Source organism: Panulirus ornatus, chromosome 35 (genome assembly GCF_036320965.1).
Source record: "Panulirus ornatus isolate Po-2019 chromosome 35, ASM3632096v1, whole genome shotgun sequence".
Lineage (NCBI taxonomy): Eukaryota > Metazoa > Arthropoda > Malacostraca > Decapoda > Palinuridae > Panulirus > Panulirus ornatus.
The window spans coordinates 3080147-3093502 of NC_092258.1; the positions used below are offsets into that span (position 1 = coordinate 3080147).

The 13356-nt window shown below is 42.4% G+C and overlaps 1 protein-coding gene across 4 annotated transcripts in view; it reads right to left on the minus strand.

Moving 5' to 3' along the window:
* Positions 1-13356, minus strand: part of dati (zinc finger protein datilografo) — an 804480-nt gene that overhangs the window by 122655 nt on the left and 668469 nt on the right. For 3 of the 4 annotated variants that reach the window (XM_071682893.1, XM_071682891.1, XM_071682894.1), the window contains exon 5: positions 9820-9852. The exons of the other annotated variant lie outside the window; for it this stretch is intronic. In XM_071682893.1, the coding sequence (XP_071538994.1) occupies positions 9820-9852 (33 nt within the window). The remainder of the gene's footprint in view (positions 1-9819; positions 9853-13356) is intronic. 4 annotated transcript variants of the gene reach the window in all.

A 13356-nucleotide genomic window follows, 5' to 3' on the forward strand; every position in this document is an offset into this window, starting at 1 on the left:
ATCCCTTGGGATAAGGGAGAAACTGCTCTATCTACGTAGGTTCTGAACGTCGTAGAAGGGTAAATCCTCTTCACTTGTATTATCACTTTCCAAAAGATGGAATACTAAAAGGAGCCAAGTGAGGATATTTCCTCTCTGGCCCGGTCGTTTGTTCCTGACGCAACCTTTTTAATGTAGGAAACGGCCAAACAAACCTGAAAGATTATATATATATATATATATATATATATATATATATATATATATATATATATATATATATATATATATATATATATAATCTTTATATATATATATATATATATATATATATATATATATAATCTTTATATATATATATATATATATATATATATATATATATATATATATATATATATATATACACATTTATATATACTCGATACGTTATTGAATGTTTGACAATTGTAAATCTAATTTCACACACACACACAACTCCTTAATAATCTAATTGACAGCGTAGCTCTAAATCAGGGAAAATGAATTAATATCTGTTATAAAATGGCCAGAAGTGCTTTCGGAAAAAATTAAATAAAAATAGAAGTTATTTGGTTTGACTTTCAGCTGAGTGCATCAAGAGTGTGTATATACGCAGGACTTATTTGATAATCGGCAACCCTGTTCGTAGTTCTTGATGTGTATATGTGATTACTCTCTGGATTACAATCTGTGATTACTATTTGCGATTAATTTTGAGATTACTATTTGTGATTACAATCTGATTACTTTTTGTGATTACTATTTGTGATTAATTTTGTGATTACAATGTGATTACTTTTTGTGATTCCTAATTGTGATTATTTTTGTGATTACTATTTTCTACACTCGTGTTGGCCCGTCTCTTAGCCTTGCATAAAGGTTCCATGTCGTTTTTCCTGTGTATATTGTATATGGACATTCACACAACCCCAGTGTAAGCTGGGTCCTCTTTGTTCGACCAGCTCCGAGTGAAGGATGAACGCCTAGGCTGGGTGTGGGCCGACTGCCGAGCCCAAGATTCGAACCACTGCAGGTCTGATCATGTGGGGGAGGTATTCTAAGGATAATGGCCATCGTTAGCTAATAGTAAATAAGACCAATTCATACTGCACAGGAAATATATATAACGTTAAAAAACCCAGAAAAACTGTGGACAACAATAATTATACAATAATAAGAATAATAAGACAAAATACGATTTGTGTACCGGGCACTGTAAACGAATTGTAAAATTTTTACAATGTAAAATGAATGAGCATTTCCAATATTACAATCGCCTGAACACAGTAAACGTCTGGGTTTATCAAGAATCTTTCTATTTCATTCATGATTTACTCACTTCGTGAGTCACATATTTCTTCCTTTACGTCTGATTCTATTTCACACATTCTCTTACTTCAGTGTTTTTAACGCCTCTCCTGTATAGCCACACAAAAGCTTCTATAACTACCACAGAACCAGTTTCTATGAAAAAGTCCTGATGTTACTCACGACCTTTCTTAAGGCCTCTGCATCTCAAGGATGCGCTACTCTCTGTCGCAGGGAAATGTAGACTCCTTCCTAGTGAGAAGTTCTCTGACGAGATTAACATCGATTTCTCGTTAAAGACGATACATACATTATATTTTTTTCCTCACATGCATATCTTTCTTTTGTTAGATGGTTATTTTTATCACGTATCTTTTTAAATGTTATGTACTGCTCTCATTCGTTTTCATTATCATCATAATCTCTGGGGCGACTAATATTATATAACTCTCATATACTTGGTGCAATAACCACAGCTTTCACAGAGTTCACCATCGTCTGACGCAAGGACTGGGAATATAACATTTCCACTGTGTTATATATAATCTATCTTCATTTCTGTGGTTATACGTCGTTTACGAAGTTGGTGTGATATAATAACATGATGGTATTGTATATTTCTTTTTTTTCTCTCTCTCTCTCTCTCGTTTTCTATCACCAGCAGAGAAGACGGGTGGAAACAAATGACGTCATTACCCAAGATGGCGGACAGGGACCCCGAAGCTAAAAGATCTCGAACACACACACACACACACACACACACACACACACACACACACATAAGTACAGAGACACACACGCGTATGTATACATACACAATCAAATATTCATAGTCAATACACATGCACTTACACGCAAATACACAAATACACATGCATACATAGCCTACACAAAAGGAAGCACACACACACACACACACACACACTCATACATACATGCATATGTATAAAATATAAATACACACATACGTATACAAACACAAGAACACACACACACACACACACACACACACACACACACACACACACACACACACAGGAACCTCCAAGGCAACCCACAATTTTTCATAATTGGAATTCCTTTAAGCGATGACTTGAAGATAAAAGAAGAAGTTTAATGATAAAGTGCTGGGCCAGAGCCAGACATCTAAATTCTTTTTGATGGCTTGAGTAGCGTGTGACTGGAAGTGATTTGTTAGTTCGCTTCTCAAGGATCTTTTGTTTTATTTCTTGTTAGTCTCCGAGAGAGGTTTTTTTTTTCTTTGTTAGTTCCCAAGAGAGTCTTTGTGTGTGTGTGTGTGTGTGTGTGCGTGTGTGTGTGTGTGTGTGTGTGTGTGTGTGTGTGTGTGTTTGTTTGTTAGCTCCGGTGAAAAGATTTTGTCTTTGTTAGTTATCCAAGAGTTATTTTTTTCTTAGTCTCCAAGAGAGACTTTTCTTTGGTTTTGTTAGTTCCCAAAAGCAGCTTTTGTCTTTGTTAGTTCCCAAGAGAGAGAGAGAGAGAGAGAGAGAGAGAGAGAGAGAGAGAGAGACCTCACGCTACTTTCGGCGATTGCAACTGAAATATTTCTCTTCCTTGCATACAAATTACAAATTTGCACATGAAAAGATCCGCTTTGCACACTAATATACTTACAGACACACACACACACACACACACACACACACACACACACACACACACACACACACACACAGCAGCAGCAGCAGCAAGTTTAGACAGACTGCTGCATAATCACACATTCGCTGAGTGACCTTTGCACGCGAGCGAACAAAGACTCAATTCACAAGGACAGAACCAATCAATGAAGCAAGGCACGGGGGTATGGGTGATGCTATCTTCTCGTCCTCCAGTTCTGTGTCATGAGATAAACAGCAGTTACAAGCAGAGTAAACATTACGACATGACGGAAATGAGAGAGAGAGAAAATCCGTCTGAGCACAACAGAAATAAATAAGATCTAAGTGGACGGGGGATTTCTCAATGTTCACAGACCCTTGTGGGCGAGACGGAGCGACACTGTCCACAGACGGAAGAACTCCAAAGGTCCCAAGGGCCGCAGACAGGATAAAACTGCCATCGTCCACCGACAGAACAGCTGCCACCGTCCACAGACAGAACGGTCATCGTCCACAGACAGGAAAATTCTCACTATCCACAGGCAAAAGGAAACCCATCGCCCGCAGACAGACAAACTCCCATCGTCCACAGGGAAAACGAAATCTCAGATGGACGCTTATAACATGGATTCCCAAGAGTGGAAGGGAGGGACACCAGAGAGAGAGAGAGAGAGAGAGAGAGAGAGAGAGAGAGAGAGAGAGAGAGAGAGAGAGAGAGAGAGAGAGATCCAGTCCCACTAGTTAGAATTTCTACTCGATCGGAGGCCAGGAAGAAAGACAGAGACTGGGGTGTAAAAGACAGACGAAGGCTATTACACACACACACCCACACACCCACACAACCTTACCATCATTTTTCCCCTCTTTTTTGGGGGGGTCTATATCAGTGAGCGACATTTTCTCAGATGGTCCATGTAATAATGAGGGTTCGAAAAGTCCCTTCCTTTGGGTGAGGGGGAAAAAATAATGAGAATTATTTGTTCATAATTTCGACCGTTTTGGATCACAGGATTTGTTATCGATTATCTCAGAACGTCGGACCTCCTCGACTGTCTCATCTGGACTTTGGTGCTCAAGCCTCGTCTCCAGTTTCTGGATCTCCTCAGCTGAGGCGAAGTCAGTCAGTCAGTCAGTCAGTCAGTCAGTCAGTCCTCAGCAGCTGAGCCACTCTTGTCCTCAGCGACCTGTCGCGTTCAGAGGGTCTTCTCAGCTCTTGGACCTCCTCAGCCGGAGTGTTACTGCGTCAGCAGCACTCGGGACCCCTCTCAGCTCGCTCTCCACCTCCTCGTCTCCCTCAGCTCTTGAGGACAAGATATAATCGCTTCTGAAATATCGTCCCACATATCGCAAAAAAATCGCACCACAACCCCCTGCACCACAGAGAACAAATATGCGATGTTCCTTTAAAAGACGGGAGGCTCAAGACTCCACGGAGGATTTTCTGAGAGAGTTATTCCATCGTAAACAAAATAAATGAAATAAAATGATAATCGTTGGGCACCGAGATCTGGAGATGGGACACCTCCTAAAGAAGAAGGCTTAAGATTTTGCGATATCTTACTGTGGGAAATATTGCTGTAAACACATTTTGCGAAGCTACTGGAGGGATCTGTGTAATTTTTATTTCCCTCCCTCACCACCAGAGTCGCATTCGAAACACCATTTTTTTTTTTTTTTTAATTTCCCCCACATTTTCCTACCATTCCTCTTCTCCTCCTTTAGGTGCACACACGCTCCTCTTCCTCTTCTTTTTCCCCCGTTCCTTAGCACTCCTCGCCACCACCTCCTCCTCCTCCTCCTCCTTCTTCTCCTTCTCCTTCCCCCCCCCCCCCCCTCTCACGATTTAGGGGCTTAGGTCGCCTGCCATTAGAGAAAACTGGGCCAGGCGTCGCCGTATTTGCATAGCTGTGCCAGCTCGAGAGAGAGAGAGAGAGAGAGAGAGAGAGAGAGAGAGAGAGAGAGAGAGAGAGAGAGAGAGAGAGAGAGAGAGAGAGACTAAGTCGGTTGGGGAAGGTTTGGGGCGAAGATCTGAGGGGGGGGAGAGGGGGTAGATGTGTGGGGGTGAGGCAGGGGGAGGGAGGGAGGGAGGGGGGAAGAAGAGGAGAAGGCCCGTAGGAAGGGATGAAGAAGGAGGGCTGGGGAGGTTGGAGGGAGGGGAACCTTGGGGAGGGCTTTAGATAGGGATTGGGGAGGCTTAGACAGGACCTGGGGAAGGCTGGGGGAGGATGGGGGAAAGACCCTCGGAGAACTGAGAGCCTCAAGGTAGCCGGGGGAGAGCAGACGATGAGGCTTTTTAAAAAAGAAAAGCAAAAGGAAATTATGAAGAAGAAAACAAGCGACACACGAAGCAACGAAAGAGGAGGGTTATGGAAGAAAAGGTGGAGTCCACTTCTTTATGAGATAAAGAAAACGGGGGGTGGGGGGGAGTGCGCATGCAAGAAAATAAACTAACGAGAGAAGGAAGGAAAGACATTGTAGCTACGAGAGGGAGGGGAAAACAACAGAGGGGAAAAAAAGGGGGAAAGTAAAAATAAACAAGAGAAATAGTATCTACGGGGGAGAAGGGTGAAGAGGGGGACGAACTGGAAGGGAAAACAATAAACATGGACGAAAAAGAGAAACCAAGAAATAAGTCATGAAAGAAAACGAATTGTTAGAACCAACAGTTTCGCTCGGAACAAGAAACATGACCACACTGGATAAGGTTAACAGCCCTAGTGTTAGGTGTCTAACCAGAACCAACAGTTTGGCTGGAACAAGACATGACCTTACTGGATAAGGTCAAAAGCCCTTGTGCTCTGTACCTCCTTACAAGCACCAACGATCTCGTCTGAACATGACATGACCTTACTGGATAAGGTCAAAGGCCCTTAATGCTCTGTGTCTTAAATGATCCCAACAGTCTGGTTTGGAACACGACATGACCTCGTCGGAACTCCACACACACACACACACACACACACACACACACACACACACACACACACACACACACACACACTAGCCTTTTCATTACTTTACACCATCGTATGTATAAAAAAAAAAAACGGAAAAATATATATATGGGCCATCTCGCGAAAACCAGAACCCCATGAGTTTCAACAACGGGTTAAGCAGTTAGCCTTGTATCATCTCGTCACCCCAGGTCAGCAGAGGACGGGGTGGTATCAGGTGGTGACCCCCCCCCCCCCCCTCGCACAGACTTCTCCCCAGATGCACTCACAACACCGCCCACCGAGCACTCTGATAACCGTGAGGGAGGGAGAGGTCTGGACATCAGATAAGGGGAAGGAACTGTGGTGGAAAAGTGTGACACTGGTTTATCACACTTAATTAAACTATTTACCAGTAAAACATATGGTTTATATATATATATATATATATATATATATATATATATATATATATATATATATATATATATATATATATATATATATATCGTAAAGGAAGTGGCGAAAAATGAATTAGATTTTTGTTGTAAAATCATACGAGGAAAACCAACTTTGTGGAGACTTGCAGTATAGCCATATGAGCGGGAGGAGGGAGCAAGCTCTGCAACCAGCCTCCCGGGCCATCGGCCACTGTTGCCAGTGGTGCAGTGTGTCCAGCCCGAGGGGATTCCTCTTCTCCCCTCTCCCCTGCCTGCCTCTCTCCCTCTCTCTCTCTCTCTCCTTCCTCCCTCCCTCTCCTCTCCACCTCCTCCTCCCCCACCACAACACTACCTCCCTACCTCACCTGCAGCAGCAGCTAGCTAGCTAGCCAGCCTGCCTTCCGCCTCCTGTGCACCCAAGTGGCAGGTGGGTTGCTCCTCCCTCCCCTCCACACCATCTGTGTGTGGGGAGTGGTGGTGATGCCTCACCTCACCTGATAACTGAGGCTGCCACCTCCCGGAGAGACAGCCCAGACACCTATTCAATGCTTTACCTTTTTTCCAATTTCACCTCCTTTTCTTCCGCCTTCTGTCTCTGTCTATCTCGACTGACGGTGGCTGTATCTCTCTCTCTCTCTCTCTCTCTCTCTCTCTCTCTCTCTCTCTCTCTCTCTCTCTCTCTCTAACCTCCTCCATCACACCACCAACTCCACCATCACCACCACCAACACAGACGTGTATGTTGCTTGCTGCATCCTGCTTGCCTCATCATGCATATATGTTCTGTATGTGTGTGTGTGTGTGTGTGTGTGTGTGTGTGTGTGTGTGTGTGTGTGTGTTCTTGTTTATGAGTGCTTGTGTGCGTGTGTGCTAGTGGTTGTGAATGTGTGGCTACGTGTTTGTTTACGTGTGTGTGTTTACGCTTGTGTCTGCTTCAGTAAATGTTTGTGTGTGCTTGTACGTGCGTTTATACGTGTGACCGTTTTTGTACATGTGTCTACATATGAATACCTCTATTTTGTACATTACGAGAAAAATGCTTTTTATAGGTATACAATAATAGTAATGATAATAATAATAATAATAATAATAATAATAATAATAATAATAATAATAATAACAATAATAATAATAATAATAATGATAATAATGATAATAATATACGCAATATATACAATAGAAGCTTAATCCACAACTTAATCATCATCTGAAAATACACATGTAAATGCAAACATGATTACAAATAAAACTGCACCAATAAAAGAGGAGGAACATTACAACCACAAGCCCACCCCATCATCACCCCTCCACCCTTAAATACACAAACCTTAAAACACACAAAGCCTACATACACTGCACACCTCTCTACACTCCCCCCCCTCCCCCCTAAACAGGGCGAAAGGAAAAGAAAACGTTACCTTCCTCTTAAAGAGATTATCAGAGTACAGGAGTTAATTATTCACCCCCGGGAAGAAAATAAGGTCTACAAACAAACAACAAACAAACAGACAATAAACAAAGACCACGATACAATCTATTTCCTTCCTATATTAACCCGAAGAATGACAAATTCTGGGAGAAAAACGTGAGTTTGGGAAGGTCAGGTCGGGTTAGGTCAGGTCAGGACGGGCGTACGAAAGCACAACGGGCCAGGCTAGGCCAGGCCAGGCTGGCTGTCCGGGCTGAGGACGACGCAGCAGCTCATAAAACCTTCATTGGAATCCCTGAGTTTCTCCGCGCGGGCGGGCGGGCGGGAGGCCGCTGCCAGATGCACGATACTGACCCGTGATGTACGATATCGGGAAGAGGATAGGGAGATGGGGAGATGGGAGGAGGAGGAGGAGGAGGAGGAGGAGGAGGAGGAGGAGGAGGAGGAGGAAAGAAAGAAGAAAGGGCAGGGGGGAGAGAGGGTGAGGGGAGAAGGTGGAATTCCACCCCTTTCCCCTTACTCTCCTACGAAATCTACGAATGACTTTACGTATATGAATGGGAAGGGGGGAACGGAGGAGTGCAGGTTTTTTTTTCCACAGTTTGAGGCGATTCAAAATATCTGTCGCCTTCTGTGTCAACGACTCCCTATGTCCATCTATGGCCGGACCATGAAATAATTTAAGCAGAAATGAAAAAAAAAAAGATAAAGATATATTATTCACTCTACCTGCGGGGAGAAATTGTATAATGAGCATGAAGGAATAAGTTTATTTCCACATAAATTACCAATTATACGACATTAAGACACTATTACGGTAAGGCATGCAAGGAGTGGGGCCTGACGTCACCGTGACGTCGCTAACATCACATCACTACGTCACCGTGACGTCACGACGCCACCAGGGCGTTATTACGTCACGGTACACGTGACGACGTCATCCTGGCGTAACCACGTACATCCCTACCTCATCACATGGCTTCACTACGCCACGGTACACGTGACCACGCCAACATGGCGTTACTGCGTCACAACGCACATGACTACGCCGTCACCATACACCTTACCACTACGTCACATAATAAAGTGACAAATAACATGCACAAATTACGAATGCAAAAACATGCAAAGAATAAGAATAATACACAGTCTCTAAATCACCTATGCACATTAGTATACGTATATATGCTTCCCTCTCATCAAAATTGACATAATTGACATATAAACCTAATGTTAATTATGATAAACAATCTTTAATTCCACAGAAAGACATCTGGTAATGAAGGGCTTTAAGCCAGTGGGAATGATTGCCCTGATCATGTCTCGTTAAATGGAACTCTTTGCCAGTGTCTATAGAATATACACATTACTCAGAAAGATGTTTACTGGATTACTGAAGGTGTGTATGGATCTCTACCGACCTCAGGAGAATGGTGAGCATAAGGCATCAGGAAAAATATGGGTCAAATATAAACATCGAAGTACATGCTTAATAATGAAACATTGAAGAACAACAACAACAATGATAACAGCAGTAATAATGATAATAATAATAATAATGATAATAATAATAATAATAATAATAATAATAATAATGATAATAATAATATAAACTATGTCATAAGAGACGTAAGAGTGAGACATGGGCATACATCTATGTACTACATAAAGATCAATTTGTCATTAATGACTATAGAATTCTCGACTACATCGTCTCATTCGAGGAAATACGTGACACTCGTGGTATTGCCCTATCTCACCCCTACATCTGGCACTCTTATAACACTGGTCGGCCGTGGCAGAGGTGTCGTGGCACGGGTGAGAGGCAGTATGGCACAACCCGACACTGGAGGCGGTATTATGTATTATTCTTGCTCTCATACCACGCCATGACACCTGTACCCGGCTGGCTCATGACAACATGTCATGATGTATGTCACTGAACCTACATATTAAGAAATAAAAAATATATATATATGTATATCAGCTGCTTGTGGTACCTCCTCTTGAAGGAGGAGGTACCACCTCGTCAGCGGTACCGTGAGGTACCAGCAGTACCATAACCAAACCTATAACACACCAGCGGTACTAACCTGGCCCCAAATAGAAGGAAACATTTGAAAGGCCTGTAAGGGACCGGGAAGCAAAAAAACAAGCCAATGAGAAAAGGGGATTAAGGGTCATATTGGCGGGGTTAATTTTTAACATGGGGGTGTTTATGGAGTCGGTCAAACGAGTCTCTCTCGTCAGCTACGTCACAGTCGAGTCAAATCAAAGCCCTTCCTTCTATGTCGCAAAATTAATCAAAAATAAAAAAAGTACCTAAAGAAAAATAATATAATATATATATATATATATATATATATATATATATATATATATATATATATTAATGAGTCGTGTTAGATAGACATAACGCTAAGTAACCTGCAACTTAAAATCCTACTTAGCTAAGTTCACGTATTTCTCTAATCCTTTATCAAGCGGCGAAAGTCTTGAAGAAGTATTGAGGGAGGGTCCCCAAGTGTTAGGTGTATGCAGCATACAGTATATTGTATTCTGCTTATATTGTATGCTGTGTAGGGAGTGTTAGATTCGTCTAACACAGTGCCACTCACCATGACTAGCGCAACACTGCCGACGCAACACAAAACTGCCCGTGTGTTAACTCATGAGTTGATGTGTTACAACCCAAAAGAGAAAAACAGAGTCAAGTAAAGACAAAAGGAGGCCACAATTCTATTCATGTTTGTGTTAATTCATCATTGTGGTGTTATGGGATGTGTTAAGGTGTTAGATCGCTGTGTTAGGTGGCCCGAAATCTAACAAATGAATGAAAATATTATCATATATCGGCGGAGTGACGAGACGTCATATTTTTTTCCATCTGATTTCTTTCTTCTTTTAATTTTTTTGAGATGAAAGAAAAACGACTACTAAAATTACGAGTCTAACAGAATGATTTACTTACGATTATAATTACTTTTACAGAAGATTATTTTCTGATTACTTTCACAAAGCAACAGATTATTTCCATAATACAATAGATAAATTTGGCGATGCGAATGATGGTTTTATGATGACTTTGGCTGGGTAATGAAATACTTTATCATCTTCACAATGTAATCGATTACTTTGATTCCTTTCATATCGCAATTTGTTATTTTACAATTACTTTCACAATGTGACGGATTACTCTGATTATTCTCACTATAAAACGGATTACTTTCTGATCATCTTCACCATGTAGTTGATTACGACTATGATTACGTTCGAAATGCAATCGATTACTTTGTGATTACTTCGACAACGACCCAGAAACTACTTGGGAACGTTGACAGGTCTGTGTGTGATGAGGTGCGAGTTCTTAACTCCTTGGGCACACACAAAAAAAAGAAAAGGCGCGAAGTTTGAGCAATGCCAATACATGATTCTTTAGCACTAAGGTACCACCTTTGAGCACGACGGTACGATCCTTGAGCAAGACGGTACCATTCATGAGCACGATGGTACGATCCTTGAGCACGACGGTACGATTCTTAAGCACGACGGTACGATCCTTGAGCACGACGGTATGATCCTTGAGCACGACAGTACGACTCTTGAGCACGACGGTACGATCCTTGAGCACGACGGTACGATCCTTGAGCACGACGGTACGACCCTTGAGCAAGAGGGGTACAAACTAATCTAATCTTGGCTATGATGAGCCCTTTTCTTTGACCTTTTGACCCCTAAAAGCCAGGTCCAAGGTCGATGAATATCATACCCAAAGAGTCGTACCGCCCTTTCCAAGAGTTTACCACCACCCGTTGAAGTGAACAATTCCTCCTCAACTGCTACCACAACGCCGCCCAGTAACAGTTTATAGAAAATGGCAAACAGAAGACAACCCGAGTGATCACGAAAGAGTTAAAAAAAAAAAATGGGGAGGGAATGTCTGGGGAAAATACATGACTGAATCAAAATAACAGAAAATATGAAAGACGAGGATTAACAAGAAACAAGAACCGAAATAAAATGAAACAAAATATAGAGCAACGATAACCCGGGTAAAAATTATTTAGCAAGAGAGGGTAACTAACTGGGTACGCATATATATATATATATATATATATATATATATATATATATATATATATATATATATATATATATATATACTCCAAGACTACTTTTCCAGGGCCTCTTGCAGCTGCCGTCTACAGACCCTGAAAGAAACAGTGACAGAAAGTGAAGCAGACGGGTAAGACCTCCATGTGTCACCATACACGAGGAATTCCAGTTCGAAGAACATAGTGTGAAGACAAGGAGTATCGAACCCCGTAATGATGGGAGGATCAGAACTTCTCACAACGGAAGGCAGAGACAGCTACTGTTGAATATGTTCAATGTGTAGAGGTAGGGAACAAAATTGAATACGCCTGTGTCGCGTGGCCGCCAACCAAAACAAATGAATATGGACAAGTCAGAGTGGCTTCGGAAACGCTCCACGTGCAACATCGAGGATACAGGAACGTGTGAGTCATGACGAGAGGCTGAAAGAAGCAGAACTTTACAGCTTAGGAGGAAGACACATGACAATCTACGCAGGTCAACATACTGTGTGGGGTGAGGGACAACTGCATGGACCAAAAATCCTCTCAAGGAGGAAAAATCTGTTCGTGGGTGCGCACTGGCGCGTCCCTGGTAACTCTACGCATCAGCCCCGCCCCTTGGCAGTACTTAGCAGGACTGTAGGGTACCCACACTCACTCACTCACTCACTCTCGTAATGAGCAACCAAAGTGGTACGACTCCTCCTCCTCTCCCATGGGGAGAGGTTGAGGCAGCAGGTCACTCCCCAGTCCCTAACAAAAGTTAGGCGAGGGCAGCTTCACCTTCCCCTCTTACCCCCCAACCCATCCCCCACCACCAACTCACACACACACACACACACACACACACACACACACACACACACACACACACTAACAAAATCCTCCCCCAACACTAGTCATATCCCTCCCTCACTAAAAAAAAGAAAAGAAAAGAAACAGCATCATGACTTTTGTTAACAAAATCCGCTTCAGAATAGCCCCTGCCTTAGCCGTTCGCCGCCAGCCTGTCTCTAACAGAATCCTAATGTTGCAAAACTCTCTCTCTCTCTCTCTCTCTCTCTCTCTCTCTCTCTCTCTCTCTCTCTCTCTCTCTCTCTCTCTCATAACTCAACCTGTGCTCTTTCTCTCTACCAAAAGTTACAGATGCATGCACTCCTTTCTCCGACCCCCCCCGCCACCCCCCTCCCTTCCTCTCCTTAACAAAAGCCGCCACAGGAGAATAGTCTACCTCTTATTTCAAACAAAATTTACACCAACACAGATTTCCATTTATCCCCATACGCATATATATATATATATATATATATATATATATATATATATATATATATATATATATAAAGCAGTATAGCTTTACCCCTTTGCTGTATAAAAGGACCATTTTACCAATCCCAGAGAAGAGGACCAACGGTGCCTTTCCCATCTCTTCAACAAAAGTTAACAACAGTAAGGTTTTCCACCCTTTTCGCACCAAATAAAAGCTACGCCATCATGCTTTTTTTTGTCTCTCTCTCTTACCACCCCTCCCTC